Here is a 21,362-nt window from a genome sequence, read left to right as displayed (position 1 = left end):
AAGAGAAAAAGAAAGCAAGGAAACTTAACAAATCAAGAATCTCCATTTTAAAACCTTATAGCAATAGGGAAGAAATTAAAACAAACAAAAAAAAATTCATCTTCATTTTTCAAGGAGAAATTTTCCCCTTTATAGACTTTTTAAGCTATAGTCCACTATGCCATTCAACTTTTATCCAAAACTCCCTAAGCATCCCAGGAAGGAAGCTTTCTCAAGCAGCCTAAGCGAGGAGCACATCGCCGCCTTTAAGCGGCCGACTGGTTAGAACTTCATTTCCCGTGGTACAAAGCGGGTTTTCCCCTCTTGACAGCCGTCCCAGCAATTCGGAGGGCTAAAGGAAAGGGAGGGGCAGGGTGCCGTCCGCTGTGCATCCTGGGAACTGTAGTCGCCGAGAGGGAGAAGGCGAAGGAGATGAACGGTGGGGCTATAGTGTCGGCCTCTGGCTGCAGCGGCTAACCGATGTCGGCGGAGTTTAGGTAACAATGCTTTTAAAAGATGCAATAAAGTAGCCTTTGAAGGAGCGAGGTTTAGGTCTAGGAGGAATCCCAGTTTAAAAGGTTGGAGGCATTAAACTGGGGGGATGAGCATGGGACGGGGAAGTTTAGCCTAGGTGGTGAGAGCTGGAGGTCTGACTTCTGCTGGGTGCAACGGGGCAACTGAACCCCACTTCGCAGAGTTCATAAACGTAGCTTTAGAGCATGCAGGACTCAAGTCTGAGCTGGAGGGGCTGCAAGCATGACCCAACTTCGTTTCATGCGTTTGTTTCATAAAGGTATTGGAATAGCACAGGTTGTAAGTACACAGTGCTGAGATGTGAACTCTTTTTAAAATAGTTGGGGCTGAAGTTTAGGCTCAAGATATCAGAAAGTTGAAGATGCTTTGTGAGGGCGCTTCCCCCCCCCCCCTCCACTCCCGTAAGAAAAAAAAAAAAGCTATTGCAGATATTTGCCTTTTTAAAGAAAGTGTAGATTTGAATGGAGGAGACAGGGACAGAAGAAGTGTGTGGTGTGCGCTGTGAAGGGTAAAGCTGTTCTCAAACCGCTTTCACGTTGCAAAAAAAATTGTCTTCAGCCTTCTAATATCTTGTGGAAAAGTTTTTGCGAGTGGCCCTTGGATTATGTGTGTTGTTGCTTCTGCCTATAAGAAGTTTCTAGAGCTGAACATGACACCTATTTAAAGTATCTATCTGCATGAAAACTGATCGTTTCTATTCAAATTTTAGGCTGGGTGAGTGGGCGTCAACGTGGCAGATGCGGTTCAATGTGGCCAAGTGCAAAGTAATGCACATTGGGGCTAAGAATCCCAGCTACAAATACAAGTTGATGGGGTGTGAACTGGCAGAGACTGATCAAGAGAGAGATCTTGGGGTCATGATAGATAACTCACTGAAAGTGTCAAGACAGTGTGCGTTTGCAATAAAAAAGGCCAATGCCATGCTGGGAATTATTAGGAAGGGAATTGAAAACAAATCAGCCAGTATCATAATGCCCCTGTATAAATCGATGGTGCGGTCTCATTTGGAGTACTGTGTGCAGTTCTGGTCGCCGCACCTCAAAAAGGATATTATAGCTTTAGAGAAGGTGCAGAGAAGGGCAACTAGAATGATTAAAGGGCTGGAGCACTTTTCCTATGAAGAAAGGTTGAAACGCTTGGGACTCTTTAGCTTGGAGAAACGTCGACTGCGGGGTGACATGATAGAGGTTTACAAGATAATGCATGGAATGGAGAAAGTAGAGAAAGAAGTACTTTTCTCCCTTTCTCACAATACAAGAACTCGTGGGCATTCGATGAAATTGCTGAGCAGACAGGTTAAAACAGATAAAAGGAAGTACTTCTTCACCCAAAGGGTGATTAACATGTGGAATTCACTGCCACAGGAGGTGGCGGCGGCTACAAGCATAGCCAGCTTCAAGAGGGGGTTAGATAAAAATATGGAGCAGAGGTCCATCAGTGGCTATTAGCCACAGTGTGTGTGTGTATATAACATTTTTTGCCACTGTGTGACACAGAGGGTTGGACTTGATGGGCCGTTGGCCTGATCCAACATGGCTTCTCTTATGTTCTTATGTTCTTAAATAATGATCTTGGCTTGCAGTACTTACGTCGTTCTTTTGTTGCCGCTTGTCTGTTTCATGAAGTGCTGCTTATTTAGCAAGCGCATGAAGCCCAAGAACTTCTTTAGTGTTTTACTTGATATGAGGCAGAGGATTAGATTTTAGATTTTCTTCCGATTGTGCTAGCATGAGGCGGGGTAGGGGATGCAGTTTGAATAGGCACCTGTTGGCTGGTTGTGTGAAAACTTGTCAATCAGATACTTGAGCTAGACATCTTCCTTCTAATTGAATACGGCCCCCCCCCCCCACCCCATCAATGACAGTTTGAAAAAAGATACTCAGCATTTTTGCTGTGAGTGAATTCAAACTAAATTGGTCAACATAAGAACATAAGAACATAAGAACATAAGAGAAGCCATGTTGGATCAGGCCAACGGCCCATCAAGTCCAACACTCTGTGTCACACAGTGGCAAAAAATGTTATATACACACATACACTGTGGCTAATAGCCACTGATGGACCTGTGCTCCATACACTGTGGCTAATAGCCACTGATGGACCTGTGCTCCATATTTTTATCTAAACCCCTCTTGAAGGTGGCTATACTTGTGGCCGCCACCACCTCCTGTGGCAGTGAATTCCACATGTTAATCACCCTTTGGGTGAAGAAGTACTTCCTTTTATCCGTCTTAACCTGTCTGCTCAGCAATTTCATCGAATGCCCACGAGTTCTTGTATTGTGAGAAAGGGAGAAAAGTACTTCTTTCTCTACTTTCTCCATTCCATGCATTATCTTGTAAACCTCTATCATGTCACCCCGCAGTCGACGTTTCTCCAAGCTAAAGAGTCCCAAGCGTTTCAACCTTTCTTCATAGGGAAAGTGCTCCAGCCCTTTAATCATTCTAGTTGCCCTTCTCTGCACCTTCTCTAAAGCTATAATATCCTTTTTGAGGTGCGGCGACCAGAACTGCACACAGTACTCCAAATGAGACCGCACCATCGATTTATACAGGGGCATTATGATACTGGCTGATTTGTTTTCAATTCCCTTCCTAATAATTCCCAGCATGGCATTGGCCTTTTTTATTGCAAACGCACACTGTCTTGACACTTTCAGTGAGTTATCTATCATGACCCCAAGATCTCTCTCTTGATCAGTCTCTGCCAGTTCACACCCCATCAACTTGTATTTGTAGCTGGGATTCTTAGCCCCAATGTGCATTACTTTGCACTTGGCCACATTGAACCGCATCTGCCACGTTGACGCCCACTCACCCAGCCTCAACAGATCCCTTTGGAGTTCCTCACAATCCTCTCTGGTTCTCACCACCCTGAACAATTTAGTGTCATCCGCAAACTTGGCCACTTCACTGCTCACTCCGAACTCTAAATCATTTATGAACAAGTTAAAAAGCATGGGACCCAGTACCGAGCCCTGCGGCACCCCACTGCTTACCGTCCTCCACTGCGAAGACTGCCCATTTATACTCACTCTCTGCTTCCTATTACTCAGCCAGTTTTTGATCCACAAGAGGACCTGTCCTTTTACTCCATGATTCTCAAGCTTTCTAAGGAGCCTTTGATGAGGAACTTTATCAAAAGCTTTCTGGAAGTCAAGGTAAACAACATCTATCGGGTCTCCTTTGTCCACATGTTTGTTCACCCCCTCAAAGAAATGCAACAGGTTAGTGAGGCAAGATCTTCCCTTGCAGAACCCATGCTGAGTCTTCCTCAATAACCCGTGTTCATCAATGTGCCTACTCATTCTGTCCTTGATAATGGTTTCTACCAACTTTCCCGGTATTGAAGTCAGACTGACTGGCCTGTAGTTTCCCGGATCTCCTCTGGAACCTTTTTTAAAGATGGGGGTGACATTTGCTACCTTCCAGTCCTCAGGAATGGAGGCAGATTTCAATGAAAGATTACAGATTTTTGTTAGAAGATCCACAAGTTCAACTTTGAGTTCCTTCAGAACTCTCGGATGTATGCCATCCGGACCCGGTGACTTATTAGTTTTTAATTTGTCTATCAGTTGTAGGACCTCCTCATTTGTCACCTCAATCTGACTCAGGTCTTTCAACACCCCTTCCAAAATTAGTGGTTCTGGGGCGGGCAAAAAGTTCTCGTCTTCTACAGTGAAGACGGAGGCAAAAAATTCATTTAGCTTTTCAGCCATTTCCCTATCCTCCTTCAGTAATCCTTTTACCCCATGGTCATCCAAGGGCCCCACTGCCTCCCTGGCTGGTTTCCTACTTCTAATATATTTGAAGAAAGTTTTATTGTTGGTCTTTCTTCATAGGCCAATACTATTATAGGCCAATACTATAGGCCAATACTATAATTCAACTATTATGAGGTGTGTCCAGACAAATGGTTGTATAACGTGAAGGTGCGTTTATATTTTGCAGAGTTGCATAGTCTATTTTTGAAAGGACCGATAAACTTCTCTAAACTGAGGGCTTGAATAAGTGTGACCATTTTAGTGTCTAGTGTGATTACTCTCGTGTGTGTGCAATTCTGGTCACCGCACCTCGAAAAGGATATTATAGCATTGGAAAAAGTGCAGAAAAGGGCAACTAGAATGATTACAGGTTTGGAACACTTTCCCTATGAAGAAAGGTTAAAACGCTTGGGGCTCTTTAGTTTGGAGAAACGTCGACTGCGGGGTGACATGCTAGAGGTTTACAAGATTATGCATGGGATGGAGAAGGTAGAGAAAGAAGTACTTTTCTCCCTTTCTCACAATACAAGAACTCGTGGGCATTCAATGAAATTGCTGAGCAGTCGGGTTAGAACGGATAAAAGGAGGTACTTCTTCACCCAAAGGGTGATTAATATGTGGAATTCACTGCCACAGGAGGTGGTGGCAGCTACAGGCATAGCCAGCTTCAAGAGGGGGTTAGATAAAAATATGGAGCAGAGGTCCATCAGTGGCTATTAGCCACAATGTGTGTGTGTGTGTATATATATATATATAAAATTATTGGCCACTGTGTGATACAAAGTGTTGGACTGGATGGGCCATTGGCCTGATCCAACATGGCTTCTCTTATGTTCTTATGGCTTTCTGCTGTTATCTAATGAGGAAATTTGTAGTTTTCAGTATAATGCTATATCAGCTCCGATCCAGAGTTCTAATGCAGGTAAACACAGTTCAGCACAACAAATGCTTCCTGGTACCATCCTGGACTTAAGGGAACATGCCATACCAGTGCTTAATTTCTATGATGGAAGTTTTTAGGTATCAGTTTGCTAGGAAGTCAGATACTCTGTGCTAGATGTTCTCCACAGTTATGCTGCACGATATGTTTATTCATATTTCTCCTGGCCTAATGTATCTTGCAGTGTAACTGTGAGGAGTAAGGTTGCTCACCTTGAGTTTTGGAATAAACTGGGAATAATCCCTCTGAATAGCTTGTTCCTGTAAATATGGGCTGAAGTGGCTCTTGTATGTTTAGCTGACAAGATTCTTCGTTTATTTCTAAAGGCTTTCAATGAGTATTTAATGGAAGATGTCATCTGGGCTGACAGAAGAACAGAAAAAGAGGATTGAGGAGAACAGGCAGAAGGCTTTGGCAAGGAGAGCAGAGCGACTGGCAGCTCAACAGGGTAGTGTTGCTAAGAAGTTGCCTGACTGCAACAGTCTTAAAAGCTGCCAGGGAAATTTGCAGCAACCTTTGAAGAGAGAAAACTATCATCCTAGGCTTGGAAGTCATCACCTCAAGGACTCGAGCAACCATGGTGTACGGAAGAGCCTTCAAATGGAGAGTAGTCACTGGAGCCCGCCCCAAGCAGAAGCCATGTTGCATAGTGTGCAACAGAAGAATTATCCAGAGGACTCCAGTCAAGATTTAGTTACGCATCCAAGCTGCACTAAATGGTCCTTATCAGCGATGCCGGATTCCTTGAGTTACCCTCATTCACATTCCTCAGATCTGCCTTCTCAAGAACAAAGTCAGCCATTTTCTCATTCTGATTTGTTACATCCACCTAAATATTGTGCAGCAGCCCAAAACCTTGCGGAACAGTGTCATTCTAGGCTTGGTGGTAATGGAGACTCTGCGAGTACCAACGATCTGCAAACCCTGAATGAATCCACCAATGGGTGTGATGGTGCCGCCACCAGGAGTACAGGTGGTTGTGAAAAGCTGGGAACTGCTAGAAATCTAGACTCTGAAAAGGAAGGCAGTAGCTTATTGCAGTTCTATGGTATGAAAAATCCTTTGGGGGCCAGAGGACAGAACTCAGTAGCCGCTGGGATTGCAAGAAACTTGCAGACCACACCTGTTCAGCGAAAAACACACGGCATCCTCAAAGGGAAATGTGTGAAGCACTCTGAAGACAGGTTCCAGATTAACATAGGGTACAATGCGGAGCTTATTGAAATGTTCAGAAACTTACCAAGCAAAAAATACGGTAAGACTATTGATTATTGTCCTGTGCCTTGTTGGTCATTGTGTAATAGGCAGTGCATATAGAAATCTTCATAGCTGGGATTGTGCTGTAAACTGTAGATGTGTTGTTGAACTGAGGAGCTTTTGCTAAATCCTGAAAAACGTTGCTTTCATTTTCCCTCCAAAAAGAGCATGCATCTTGCCCTCATAGATGCAGAGTTTAAACCTGGACAAGCTATAACCTATGAGGTGTCCAGGGTGTCTGTGTTTCTTCTGTAGCCCTTGAAACCAGAATAAGGCTCTTGGAACCTTAGTGGCTTGTAGTCTTTGTACTTTATGTGTTGCTTCTCTGTTTATGAGCTCTTGTGTTGGCCCTGACAGTCTCTTGACTGTAAATTTAGTGGAGCTTTTCCTCTGAGGAGTGCACTGGCAGTTCCAAATTAACCAGCAGATTGTCTCTCACTGAGTTCTTTGTATAACCTCTCTGACTGACTTGTACATGCATTGTGGAGGGGGGAAGAAATTTCCTATATCTCTCCTTGCACACTGAGGGAGGGAGACCTGTAGCTCTCCTCACATACAGTATATACATTTGCTTTGCTGCTGAGTTACAGATGAGGAGGGAGGGTAAAAGTTGGTCCCATTTCAGGTAACTGAAGTTGTTTTCTACACAGCGATGATTCATGTAGCTCACACGGCTACAGAAAATGCAGACGGATTCACGGTGAATCTGGAGTATCCACATGGCCCTAGTCTGTACATTTCCCCTTCCTGAGCCCCTTGTGACCACCAATCCCCCCACCCCCTTTCATGCCAGCGGAGTACTTTTGGGTTTAATTTTAAAAATTGGCAATTGACATATTAATATAGCTTTATCCCTGTCTACTAGGAGTTTAGATCCTATTATTTTCTGTCCACTAAGTCAGATCCTATGACTCCCTTCTACTCGAGCTTTCTTCCACCAGAAAAAAGTAACTCTTCATTGCAGGGAGTCTTTCTCTTATGAAGGAAGACTTAGCAAAAGAAAATAATAGGATCCACCCCTGCTACTGGTGGTGGTAAATTCCATCAAGTTGCAGCTAAATTATGGTGAGGCGACCCATAGCGTTTTCAAGGCAAGAGATGAACAGAGGTGGTTTGCTGTTGCCTGCTGATATATAACAGCCCTGGACTTCTGCGGTGGTCTCCCAAGTACTAACAAGGGTCAACCACGCTTAAGCTTCCATTTCCTCACAAGATTAAGCTAGCTTTGTCATCTAGGCCAGGGCAATCCAACACCTCAAGTCATCTAAATTTCCAGTTTTAATTTTTTAAAATAGCTCTGTGCATTGCATAAATATGAAGGGAAAGGTAATGTCCAGGCCTCGTTTTAGGCAGGAGCTCACAGGAGCAGAGCTCCGAAACCTCTAAATTTTATTGTGCTCTTTCTCTCCCTCCCCTCTCCCCCCCCCAAAAAAAAAATAATTGCTTCCGTGCTCCGTTGTTCAAACCCCTGTGAGAATTTTGCTGAGCTCTAAGATCTGACAAACTTTCTAAGATTTCCCCCCCCCACAAAAATGAGAAAATAAGCAAAAACGTATCAAGCAGACGGATGGAAATCTTCGTCATGCCACTGTGGCCGTAGAGGAGAAAGTAGTTTTAAAAGTATGATGGGAGGAAGGTTTTATTGTGACAATTATAATTCAGGAAGCATTTTAAGGGAGATGCTGAGCTGATATAATTTAGTACACTTTCCAGTGATGTCCGGGATGTGCGCCATAGGCAAATGAGTTATGCAAATGAGTTGTGCTAATGAGCGCTCCGGCACCTCTTTTTCTACAAAATGACCCCTGGTAATGTCCATACCAAAAACAGCTAGAGTTTTCCTAATTTTTAAAGCTGGAGAGTTAGATGGCCGGTAGATGCGCTGTTATAATGATAATGCTGCAGTAATATGTGAACTGATGATTTAAACCCCCTAAAATAGCCCCTCTAGTGCCAGGTGGAAAAGAGCGGGAAGGGGACTGAGGCAAGGAAGCTGGTACGGATGTGGGTGGAAGCTGCGAAATGTGCGTATTCCTATCCCCACAGCATAAGAACATGCTTTGACTGTAGAAAGCCAAATTTAGGAAAGTTCACAGCAAAATGAGAAAAAGGATGGAAAATAGATGTTCTGTTGATAGTTCCTCAAATGCCAGACTGGAGCAAAACTACTGTGTGGAGGCAGCCCAGAGCCTCAGTGGTGATCCTGGATTCATTTTCTGCCTAACCAGTGGCCTCCTGAGGTTTCTGGAGCTGAAATAGTCTTTCCTCCTCCTCGGGGGTTTTTCTGAAGTTGATATGGACCGTTTTTGCACACAGCTCACCTCGCAGTCACAATCGTGTTCCCTCCGCAGCGTCTGCCGGCTTTCCCACCATCTGCGCCGGAGTTGCAGGAAGTGCCGCGGCTTTTGTGTAGCAAACGTAAACTGGGTTTTAGCGGTTGACGTTTGCTGCGCAAAAGCTGCGGCACTTCCTGTAACTTCGGCGCAGATGGTGGGAAATCCGAACAGACGCTGCGGAGGGAACAGGATTGTGACTGCGAGGTGAGCTGTGTGCGAAAACGGTCCATGGTTTTTAAAAATTTGCTTCACTTAACCCATCACGTAATTGATAAGAAGTTATACTTGAATTTACAGGGAAGCTTGTGCCTTGTTTTTGAAATCTTACCTAATTTTTGTTATCGGCGTGCATGGACTACATTTCTGTGCCTTGTTATGCATACGTGAAGTCTCATTGTGAGTCCTGGTTTGTGAGAAGGATTGGCATTAACAATTAAGAGATTTGCAAAGACTGTTTCTGCACGGGGGATCTCACGTGTATCTCGCATTCATGTTCTGTGTGTGACCTTGAGCGTGTACTGAACCTCTGAATGCCAGTAATGCCCTCAGAGGTAACTGAGGAGCTGTAGTACAGTCAGCACGTTCTGCATGAACACCGGGTCATGCAGGAATCTCTTGTGTAGGTTTAGTTGCTTCGGAGTAGTTTTAAAAGGGCCTTAGAGTAAGCTGTGGTCCCTGCAGCGTTGGTAGCACCTACTTGGCTCAGACTCATGCCAGAGTGATTACGGCAGTGGGTGTAGTCTTGCCCATTTGAGCCCAGCAGACCTTTTGGGATGTCCAGTGCCATAGTGGCCACTTGGCTCAGCTTGTTTCACAATGCCTGCAGCCCTCCAGAGCAGCAACCCACCTGGAACTTTTCTGGCAAGGTAAGGTAGCCCTTTCTTCTGAATATATCAGTATAATGTTATCTGGTGAGAAGTGTTTTCAAGTCACAGTTGACTGGCAACCCGGTAGGGATAGCCTGCCATTGACTGGCTCAGCATAGCAGCCCTGGACTTCCTTGCTGGTTTCTTAAGCAAGCACTTAACCAGTGCCAATCATGCTTAGTTTCCAAGGTCTAATGAGGTCAGGCTTGCCTGGGACATCCCTAGCATAACTCTTTCGATTCTTGTTTAAACAATTTTATTAATAACATATGGTTACAATGTTTAATTATATCCTTACTATCTCTAACCCATATGATATTTTCAGTCCCCCCTCCCTCCGTTTCTAGACTCCCGCCGAGGTTATATACTTAAGTTCAATTATAAAGGTACCGTTAACCAATCAAAATTCGATGTCTTTCTATTCTTACATTCATATTAAACAATAATAATAATAATAATAATAAATTTTATTTGTACCCCGCCCTCCCCCGCCGAAGCAGGCTCAGGGCGGCTAACAATACGGTGACCAATGGTGCACCAACAATAAAACAGTTACACTAGAAACATTAAATTAACATTAAACTAACCTTAAAAGCCTGAATTAAAACAATTAACTAAAACATTTTATGACGCTATCCTTGACACTCTTCTAGTTGATGCTGATGGCGGATTTTCAGTTATTCATAAGCTAATTTAAAAAGGGTGGTCTTGCAGGCCCTGCGGAACTGATCAAGGTTCCGCAGGGCCCGCACCTCCTCTGGGAGTTGGTTCCAGAGATGTGGGGCTGCGGCCGAAAAGGCCCGAGAGCGAGTATTCTGTAGTTTAATTTGTCTTGGCCCAGGGGTAGTCAGTCTGTTCTTTCCTACTGACCTCAGTGCTCTCTGGGGTTCATACGGGGAGAGACGGTCCTTCAGGTAGGCTGGTCCTCGGCCATATAGGGCTTTAAAGGTGATAACCAGCACTTTGTACTGGACCCGGTATACAATCGGTAACCAGTGCAGTTCGCGTAGCCCCGGCCGTACATGTTCCCATTTTGGGAGACCAAGTAACAGCCTGGCCGCCGCGTTCTGCACTAGCTGTAACTTCCGGGTCCGGCACAGAGGCAGCCCCATGTAGAGGGCGTTACAGTAGTCCAATCGTGAGGTGACCGTCGCATGGATCACCGTTGCTAGGTCCCGACGCTCCAGGAAAGGGGCCAACTGCTTTGCCCGCCTCAGATGGAAGAAAGCTGACTTGGCAGTGGCTGTTATCTGGGCCTCCATTGATAATGAAGGCTCCAGTAAAACACCCAGACTCTTCACCTGCTGCGCCGCCTTTAGCTGCACACCATCGAAGGTCGGGAGGGATATTTCCCTCCCTGGAGCGCCGCGACCCACACAGAGAACCTCTGTCTTTGCCGGATTCAGTTTCAGCCCACTCAGTCTAAGCCACGTTGCGATAGCCTGTAACGCCCGATCCAGGTCTTCCGGGGGGGAGGCGGGCCGGCCGTCCATTAGCAGATAGAGCTGTCCAATTGTCCAATGTCTTGGACAATTGTCCAATGTCTTTTTTACGTTCCTTGCTCTATGTATCCTCTAAATTTCTTCCACTCCTTTTTAAACACGTCCAAGTCATAGTCTCTTAAATTTCTTGTTAGTTTGTCCATCTCACTCCATGATAAAACTTTCACAATCCAGTCCCATTTCTCTGGTATTTTTTCTTGCTTCCACAGCTGCGCATACAATGTCCTAGCAGCTGAGAGCAAATACCAAATTAAAGTCCTATCTTCTTTTGGAAATTTTTTCCATTTGTAATCCCAGCAGAAAAGTCTCTGCAACTTTCTTAAAGTCATATCCCAAAATTTTAGAAATTTCTAAATTTATAACTCTTTCGATTCTGATCTGTTTCAGATCCTGCAACAAAGATGTGGAATTTCAGTCTAGAAGACTACAGCCAACTCAGTAAGTAAGCAGATTGTACAGTGGTATCGTTTTGGGCAGGTTTTTTACGTGCAGAGATCTGGGCAAGATTCTTGGTGGTCATGCACATTCCCGAAGTCAAATCCAGTTCATGCTGAATTAATGATGGAGAAATGAATTGGTTTTATTTAGAGCAATTCTCAATAAAAGTTCTGCATTCAGGTGTACGGAGCAGATATGTAGAAGAGAAGGAAGGTGGAAGGGAGGGACGGTGGCTCAGTGGTAGAGCATCTGCTTGGGAAGCAGAAGGTCCCAGGTTCAATCCCCGGCATCTCCAAAAAAAGGGTCCAGGCAAATAGCTTGAGACCCCGGAGAGCCGCTGCCAGTCTGAGTAGACAATACTGACTTTGATGGACCAAGGGTCTGATTCAGTGTAAGGCAGCTTCATATGTAGGAGGGATGGTGGCTCAGTGGTAGAGCATCTGCTTGGTAAGCAGAAAGTCCCAGGTTCAATCCCTGGCATCTCCAAAAAAGGGTCCAGGCAAAAAGGTGTGAAAAACCTCAGCTTGAGACCCTGGAGAGCAGGGGAGGGACGGTGGCTCAGTGGCAGAGCATCTGCTTGGGAAGCAGAAGGTCCCAGGTTCAATCCCTGGCATCTCCAAAAAAGGGTCCAGGCAAATAGGTGTGAAAAACCTCAGTTTGAGACCCCGGAGAGCCGCTGCCAGTCTGAGTAGACAATACTGACTTTAATGGACCAAGGCTCTGATTCAGTATAAGGCAGCTTCATATGTTCATATGAAACCTGAAGTTCAAGATTTTGTTTCGAATGGGGTTTTTTTTGCGACACATCAATACTTCAAAATTCTGAATGGTATCAGACTCTTTACTCATCTAGAACAACTTACCAATGGTCTCTGCTGAGTGAGAAGTAGAGAGAATCACTAAAAATGTTCAACTTTTGAATTTGTTTAGAGGGTTTTTCTAGGCACTAACAAGGCTCTGTTTGGCTTTTCTTCTGCATGTAAAAGTATCTGGCAGAGTTGCTGCAAATTTTTAAAAAATTAACTCATTTGTTCCTTTTTCTTAAATATCATGGTTTATCTCTAGTGGAAGCAGTGGAGCAAATTCCCTCTGTTACTTTGTCACCCTTGGACGGAATGGAAGCAGCCACCAAGACCTGTCTGCCATCTTCCGTTTGTAAGGGTCCTCACTTGAGATCCCTCTTGCAGACATGCTGTGGTTGGAAGAAACCATCAGCCTCCGTCAGGGGGAAATGTATACTGATATCCTGTTCTCGGTTCGAAGTAGATATTGGCTATGCTGCTAGCCTTATAGCAGTGTTCAAGCAGATGAATTCTAGAAATTATGGTAAGTGATATGGCCGGTGTTGGCTGTAAACTTTGTATTACTCTTTGCTCTTAGCGTTTGTGTCTTTTCCTATATGATCTGCTTTGTGTAAGCAATATCTATACAAAATACAGGTTGGGACTTGGCACTCTGGGGTTAATTCTAGTCTTATCTGTTAACTGAATTCCATCAAAGATATTTTGAAGTGCCATGTTTGTATGTGGCAGGCAGCTAACATGATCATGAAAAGTTAGAAGAGTGACCATAATCCAGGAGATTACAGTGGATGTATTTCTTATTTTCTCAGCATTTTTGGACAGTATTTATGACTTTTACAGACATGAAGACTAGAAAATGGAGTTTCCTCCTGGAGGACTACCTCAATCTAAGTAAGAATCTGTCTTTCCATAGAAATGTTTAATTGTCTATATATTTAAATTGTTTAATTTTTATGTTTGACCAATTTCTGGAAGCCGCCCTGAGCCACCTGTGGGAAGGGCGGGATACAAATCACGAATAAATAAAAAAAAAATAACAAAGCAATCATTTTTTTTCTTTTTTAACCTTCTTAGAATTAGTTGTTTTAATCAGAAGTGGGTAAAGAATTAATGTTGGCTCTTCTGCTGCCTTTCAGATGGAGTAATATGATTTTTTTTGCCTACAGCTTCTGTGTAAAAAAACGAACTAACCTATTATAATTTGAATGTTGCCTTTGACTGTCTTCTATAGCAGAAGGCAGTTACAGCTTCTAGAGCAGTGTTTCCCAACCTGTGGGCCATGACCCAAAACTGGGTTGCAAAGCATCTGCAAGTGAATTGTAGTCCAGCCCTCACCCTTTTCACTGCTTACTTCTGTATCTCGGAAACCAAGATCTGGCCCTGAAAACAGTATATTTCAGGTCATACATAGTTGGTATTTTTCTTCACTGCTTGTACACGTCGATCGAGTATAAAGTATCCTGATGGTCACTGGAGTCAATGAGAATTTTAGTGGGGGATTGAAGGGAGTAATGGTAAAGGAGAGGGTGGTCACAGATTGCAATGTAACTTCTATAGGAAAGGTTGTGTATGTTGGAATGCCACTTGCTTGGGGTTCATAGTGATGGCAGATGCACCCTTTGTGTGATGTTTGTTGGTTTCTCAGGCTAGCCGCTGTAGCAAATGGAATGCTGAACTAGATAGGTGCCGGGGTCATAGTTTGCCTAGGGCTCAAAAAAACTTTAGGCCAGCTCTCGGTGGGCTACCACACCAAGTAAATTTGGACTTGTTGGTCACCATAACAAATAATTTGGGAACTGCTGTTCTAGAGCGGTTGATTAATCATACACTTTCCTATCACTTCTAGCAGCTCTTAAGTAGGGTATTTTATTCAGGAAAGGTTCCAGCTTCCATACTGCACTTCCTTCCTGAAAGATGGAGTTTCACCATGATGCCCCACTCCAGAAACTGCAGCAGTGAGTGGGATCTTCTTTCAAGGAATTCTTGAAAAAAAAAGTAAATTCACACTGTCCATGTACGTCAGTGTGAAGCCATTCTGGAAAGAGGGAATCGAGTCAGATGTCTGTTTTTAGCAAACATTCAGACAGATTGTGATGCAAAAGATGCCGTTTTGTGAAAGCAAATTAGCAAAGGCGCCTTTGGCAAGTTGTCACTAATGCGTTTTGTAATATGGCGTAGGGGTTATGGCGTAGGGGTTATGGCTTAGTGGTCAAGCATGCGCTTTGGGTGCAGAAGGAGTTGGTCTCGATCCCTGACCTTTCTAGCTACAAGATCTTGGGCAGAAAGTTTGGGGAGTGACCCTTTCCTCACCGAGTCTCTGGAAATCTGCTGCCAGTCAGAGTAGACAGTGCTGAGCTAAATGAACCAGAAGGCCCATTCAATATAAAGCAGCTTAATGAATAAATAATACAGATTTATTCCTGGATTCCCTTTTCTAGGCTCCAGAAGAATCTGTGAACCCATTGGTGCATTCTTATCTCTATCCACCTAGGGAGATGAGCGCCGAAACCTAATTCCAGATGTGTGGTCCTTAACTGAATTGAGCCAGCTGCCCTGCCAGTCTCAAATGTGGATTTTTAAATGTCCTACCGAAACCAAAATTTTCAGAGGCCCCTGCTGTTTTCATCTTGACAGTTTTACCTTCACACCCACTTGCTCAATTCTCAAGATAGAAGGTCACCTGGGGATAGAGAGAGAAACTTTTGGATGAATCACTCAAGCTACTGAGACATCCTAATTTTCCCAAGCTTGTCCGCAAAACAGTGACAATAGTGTAATTGCTGCAATTTGCCATCTTATAATTCTAGCATGCAACTTTCTGAGTGTAATAACAGAGTAAGGTCTCTGCTTCAGCAGGGAGAGTGGGAGACAGCTTACTGAATCGAAGTGTGCATGCTGAATAACCCATCACGCATGCACAAATGGAAGTCCTTTCATTTCTGTGCTTTCAGAACTGAATGGTTTTGCTGCCTTCACTCCAGAGATAACTGCAATTAAGATTGGCAGCCTGGGGTTGCAGCCCATACTGAGGCTGTTGTAATGAAGAAAAGCAGTACAAATTTGAGTGCATCTGCGCTGTCAGGATATTGTATTTTCTAGATATCAATATTTTGGTGATTTTTTTAAAAAAAAGAAAGCTGCCTTTAAGAAGAAGACGACGATATTGGATTTATTTCCCGCCCTCCACTCCGAAGAGTCTCAGAGCAGCTCACAATCTCCTTTACCTTCCTCCCCCCCACAACAGACACCCTGTGAGGTAGATGAAGATATTGGATTTATACCCCGCCCTCCACTCCGAAGAGTCTCAGAGCGGCTCACAATCTCCTTTATCTCCCTCCCCCACAACAGACACCCTGTGAGGTGGGTGGGGCTGGAGAGGGCTCTCACAGCAGCTGCCCTTTCAAGGACAGAGGCTCAGAGCGGCCTACAATCTCCTTTCCCTTCCTCCCCCAGGACAGACACCCTGTGAGGTGGGTGGGGCTGGAGAGGGCTCTCACAGTAGCTGCCCTTTCAAGGACAACCTCTGCCAGAGCTATGGCTGACCCAAGGCCATGCTAGCAGGTGCAAGTGGAGGAGTGGGGAATCAAACGCGGTTCTCCCAGATAAGAGTCCCGCACACTTCACCACTACACCAAACTGGCTCTCTGTAACGAACTGGTTAACTTTCTCTTTGGCATTTAGTGCAGTGCAGAGATGTTCTGATTGCCTTCTCAAAGAACGCATCAAGCCACTGCTCAAGTTAAAAAAAAGAAAATATATTAAACAGTTATAAATCCAGAGTTGTTGTTGGCATTTCCTGGAATGAACAGCTCGATCATTTTTTTAGTTTTAATTTAGGAAAAGATGAAACATTTCAAATTACCTGAATGTCTGGAAATTCCTACTGCTTCTCATTATTGATAAGTTAAACATAATTACGAGAAGGTAATAGTGAGGATCGGTTGCTTACAGTGTTTATGGGCTTGTGCTTTGGAGGATTGTAGACTGAGATGACAGAGAAATTTCTGTGTGTTTAGTATTTGAGTTTGTTTTTTCTGTATTCAGAACTGTGTGTTTCCCACGGTTCTGCCCAAGTATAGCATAGTTGTATAATTTGAATGAAGAATCTAAGAATTTGTTTGATACAACAGTGACTTTCTGGTCCTCCTCATTACTGTGAAGGTAGCTTGAGCATTTTGGGAGGGCAGTGCCTTGTGAAATCTTCAATGCCAAAAGTAATGAACTGGTGAGATTTCAAGTGATCAGTGGTTGAGGGCTCAGTACTGTGAGCAGCACTTCAATTATGCAAATATATGCAAAGCTGGTGGGCTGCCCCATTCATAAAAGTTGGTTTGTCATAGAATTTGTGTTATGTGGAAAGACAAGTTAAAGGATTAATGTAATTCACATGCCCCTTACTGCCTATGACCTATTGTGCTTTCTGAGACTCGATGAGAACTTCCTTTTGATTATGCCATCGGTGGGTAAGCATTTTTAATAGCTGCGCTATGCTCATTGAGCTTCCTCACCTTCCAAACTCACCAGCTGTTAAACCTGAGTATTTTCCAAAAGTTGTTGTTGGTGTGTTCTCTACACGTGCATATGTGGTGTGTGTGCACCTTGCTGGATGGCTTCATTGGGCATTATTTTTGTAAGCTCCGTACCGAGGGAGGGTAACCCAATTTATATTTTGAATAAGCCTTAAAGAATTGCATAGAAATCCAGATAACTAACTGCATTGTTTTTTGCACTGATTCAAATTCATACGTTAATTGCTGCGTGGTTACTGATGCATCAAATCTTTTTGCGTGTGTTCAGTCGAATTGGTAAAAAGCCTTCCAGATGTGGAGGTAGAGCCACTTCCCAAGCCGATAATAGAGACCTTTGCTGCTCAGTTCGAGAAGTCCTTTCTAAAAACCGCGGACATCCCTGAAGCAGATCTTTCAGGCGTGGATCCAAAAGTTGTGGCGAGCCTGATGCCATTTCAGAGAGAAGGTGTGAAGTAAGTTACATGATATTCCCCCGAAGCTTACCCGTTTGTTTAACGAGCCTTTCCCTTCATGGTTATAGAAAGGGAAATATGTATCTTGTGCTGTTGGGCTCGTATAGGAGATATAAACTGGATAGGAGATACGTGCTGTTGCAGGTAAAAAAACAAAATGATGAATTGTAAATAGTTTCTCTCTTCTATTATTAATAGAATCTTAGCTTTCACTTACTAAACATTCAGCATTTCCAGGAAGTGCAGCTCTGTACCATCTACAAGCTTTTGATGTACCAGGCCTTAATTACCAGCTTTTACTCCTGGGTTCTGCTTTCCCTGCATAGACATAGTTAAATCTGCTGCCTGATTAGGAGGCTAATCAGAAACTGTAGTAGTGATTGGGATCTTCTTTCAAGGAATTCTTGGGGGGGGGAAAGCAGATGCCTGCTGCCCATGGACTCTGGCCTTCCTAGACTCAGATATATTCAGCATTGTTCTGATTGCCTTGTTCAGATATGAGACTAGAAAACTCCTTTTTATGCAGTGTGACCAGGCAAGCATGTGGAGTTGGCATGGGTGTACATCACATCCAGCCTTGAGGCTTGAGAAGAATTGCCTTCATTGTGGAAACGAGTAACCCATCAGTTTGCCCACTCTCTGTTTTGTGATCTTCAGTTTTGCCATTTCCCGAGAAGGCCGCTTGCTCCTTGCTGACGACATGGGCTTAGGGAAAACTATCCAGGCAATCTGCATTGCTGCATATTATCGAAAAGAATGGCCGCTGCTGGTGATAGCCCCGTCTTCTGTGAGATTTACGTGGGCAGAGGTAACAATTGCGTTTCCTGAGCTTCTTTGTAGTTCTCCGTTTTTAGTTGGTGGTGAAAAAAACATGGGGGGCACGCAGAGCAGCAGTAGAGGAACGCTGAGGATTAATCCAATAAGATGCAGGCTAAAGCTTAGTGTACTCTGAGGTAGCCGTGGTGACAAAGAGAACGCATTTCTGCCACCATTGCATCTGCGCAGCGTGGCACAGCAAAGCTGTTCTGTGTGGCTAAAGCCCTGTTGGGATCTGGTCTGCTACAGGAGGTGTACTACTCAGGGAGCTGCTGTGACCATTTTGCTTAGTACTTTGCAGATTAAAATGTATCGCATCCATACTGACTTGGACTCTGTATCAGCAGTGACATGGTCAGAGTGTCACGAAGCTGACTTCTCTAGCTGTTTGGGATACTTTTCATCTTCTTTAGACTGAGAATATGGACAGGATCATTGGAGACTTGAGGCCTACTCCCTACTTGTATGATCCTCTCCCTTCCTGACTGCTTAAATCTGCCAGAGGGGGCTGGTTGACTGGGTCCCAGAGGTAGCTAAGAGACGGGGTGATTACCCCCAGTCTTGAAATGCAATGAACCACAGCCTCTACTAAAGAAGCCTACCTTGAAAACAGAAGCTTTAAGTAACTATAGACTAGTCTGATATGTTCCATTCTTGAACCAGGTAGTTGGACAACTTCAAGCATTTCTGGATGAAGTGGATTATTTGAATCCTCTCCAGTCTGGTCATGGGACTGAAGTAGACTTGGTCACCACGATGGATGGCCTGGACCGGGAGATGCACGGGGGGAATGCAACTGTGTTGATTGTCCTGGGACTCACAGTGGTTGTTGAAATTGTCAATCATAGTATCTTTCTGGATCGCCTTTCCAGGCTGGGACCAAAAAGTGCTGTTTTGTGGTGGTTCTGATCCTTCCAAGAGAGTAGGTTTCAGGAAGAAGTGCTGGGAAACTGCTGCTCAGCACCTTGACTTCTGGGGTCCCTCAAGGGTCCATCTTGTCCTCCATGGGATACTGTGATCAATAGTATCAAAAGGTGCTGAGAGGCCCAGGAGAATTAACAGATTCACACTCCCCCTGTTTATCTCCCCGTGTATGTCTTCCACTAGAGGACCTGGGCGCTCTATCCTAACATTTTAAGTAACAGTCTTTCAAGGCAGTTCCTATTGTTGTGCTTTTCCTAGTTCTCCCTTGGGTGATCAACATGTTTCCCTGTAGGAAACACTTGAGATACAGGTGGAGATTTCACAAAATGAAATACGTGCTCATGAGAAAGAGTTCTCCACATAGAAAACTGGTATGTCTTGAAAGAAGGTGGAGTTAGAACCCTTTTCTTTGGCATGCAAGCTCTTCATAAATGATAATGCCATCTAAAGCAGCATTTCACTATGTGAATTTTCACCTACAGCCTGAAGTTGGGGTAGTGAGAACAAGGCCGATGTGACCATGGGACAAGATACTGAGATCTTGTTTTCCATTGACAGACCCAGAAATGGAGCCCAAACTGCTATTGTGATCTGAAGTGTGCTATGGATTGCACCGACTTATGCTCTTTTCTTATTTGAATGCTTTATTGGTTTTTCAGTGTTACAGTTGCATCTTTTGCTTATATTCATGCTTTTTTGGGGGGGAATTGGTTTTTAAAAGATTGTTTGTAGTTTGCTTTGAGTATCTTTAAATATAAAAGAGGTGCAGAAGTCTGTTTACATAAATAAAGAGTTGGTGCAGATGCCTTGGAAACCCCTGTTTTCAGATATAACATAGGAGCATCCATGGCTTAGTCCAGCTGTGTGCTATGGGGCTGAATAAGATGAACGATCCTGCAGCACTTTAAAAAGGGACTATGTAAATGCACACGGCTGGTTTTTGTTATTTGTAGGTTTTTGGCTGTTGAGATGCAAAAAGGCTATTTTCTGATCGCATCTCCTTTTCCCTTCTTGCTGTTGTAGGCTTTCTGCAGGTGGCTTCCTTCCTTAAGTCCTGATAGCATCAGCGTCATAGCAACAAGCAAGGACTGTCTGTTGGCAAGACTGATAAACGTTGTCAGTTTTGACCTCCTCAGCAAGATGGAGAAGCGGCTCCGGGCCACTGTGCGAGTTGTGATTGTTGTAAGTAGAGCTTCCTAATTGGGGAGAGGTGCTTCCGATCATGACCTGGCAGTCGAAGTCGGGCATGGGAAATCTCTTCAGCACGAGGGAGGGACATGACTATGGACATGGTGGATTGCGAAATGGCGGAAGGCGATTCCTTTGACTACCTCGTACATAACACTTATGTGAATTGTATGAATGCATGGCATGCGTGCTATCTTGTGCTGCTGTTTTCTCAATACCCAGTAGTGGTATCTGTTTGACAGTTTTAATGAACATCTTCATTGGTATTCAGTGGCATTTTAATTTCTCCTGTTCAGCAATTACAGTAAACACTAGCAAACAAATGGTGTTAATAATAATTTTTATTTATATCCCGCCCTCCCCGCCGAAGCAGGCTCAGGGCGGCTCACAGACATGGAAGTACCGTGATTACGTTTAATACATTATACGGTAAAATACATTAAATAAATAATTGGTTAAAACCATTCCAATTAAGGTGCTACAATGCGAACATATTAGATGTATATCAGATGGCTAGGTGTCATTTCAGGATTCAATCTTGTAGGCCATTTGAAAAAAGGCTAGTTTTGCAGGCCCTGCGGAACTGATTATAGTCTCGAACCTCCGCTGGTAGTTGGTTCCACCAATGAGGAGCCGTTACTGAGAAGGCCTGCTCCTGGGTTGTTTTCAATTTGGCCTCCCTTGGTCCAGGGGTTTTTAAAAGATTTTGGGAGCTAGATCTCAGTGCTCTCTGGGGGATATATGGAGAGAGGCGGTCCCTAAGGTAGACAGGTCCTCGGCCATATAGGGCTTTAAAGGTAATAACCAGCACCTTGTAACGAACTCGGGACACAATTGGCAGCCAGTGCAGCTCCCGCAACCTAGGCTGCATGTGTTCCCACCGAGGTAGTCCCACCAACAGCCTGGCCGCCGCATTCTGCACTAGCTGCAGTTTCCGAGTTCGGTACAGGGGCAGCCCCATGTAGAGGGCATTACAGTAGTCCAACCTCGAGGTGACCATTGCATGGATCACCGTTGCCAGGTCGCCGCGTTCCA

The 21,362-nt window shown here is 44.2% G+C and overlaps 1 protein-coding gene across 1 annotated transcript in view; it reads left to right on the top strand.

Moving 5' to 3' along the window:
* The first annotated feature begins 312 nt into the window (after positions 1-312).
* SMARCAL1 (SWI/SNF related, matrix associated, actin dependent regulator of chromatin, subfamily a like 1) overlaps positions 313-21,362 on the top strand; it is a 64,347-nt gene continuing 43,297 nt past the window's right edge. The window contains exons 1-8 of the mRNA XM_060263250.1: positions 313-476; positions 5,543-6,471; positions 11,565-11,615; positions 12,681-12,941; positions 13,259-13,309; positions 17,216-17,399; positions 18,057-18,207; positions 20,163-20,321. Of these exons, the coding sequence (XP_060119233.1) occupies positions 5,568-6,471; positions 11,565-11,615; positions 12,681-12,941; positions 13,259-13,309; positions 17,216-17,399; positions 18,057-18,207; positions 20,163-20,321 (1,761 nt within the window). The 5' untranslated portion in view covers positions 313-476; positions 5,543-5,567. The remainder of the gene's footprint in view (positions 477-5,542; positions 6,472-11,564; positions 11,616-12,680; positions 12,942-13,258; positions 13,310-17,215; positions 17,400-18,056; positions 18,208-20,162; positions 20,322-21,362) is intronic.

This window comes from Heteronotia binoei, chromosome 21, assembly GCF_032191835.1.
Source record: "Heteronotia binoei isolate CCM8104 ecotype False Entrance Well chromosome 21, APGP_CSIRO_Hbin_v1, whole genome shotgun sequence".
Lineage (NCBI taxonomy): Eukaryota > Metazoa > Chordata > Lepidosauria > Squamata > Gekkonidae > Heteronotia > Heteronotia binoei.
This window is presented reverse-complemented; position numbering and strand designations above follow the sequence as displayed.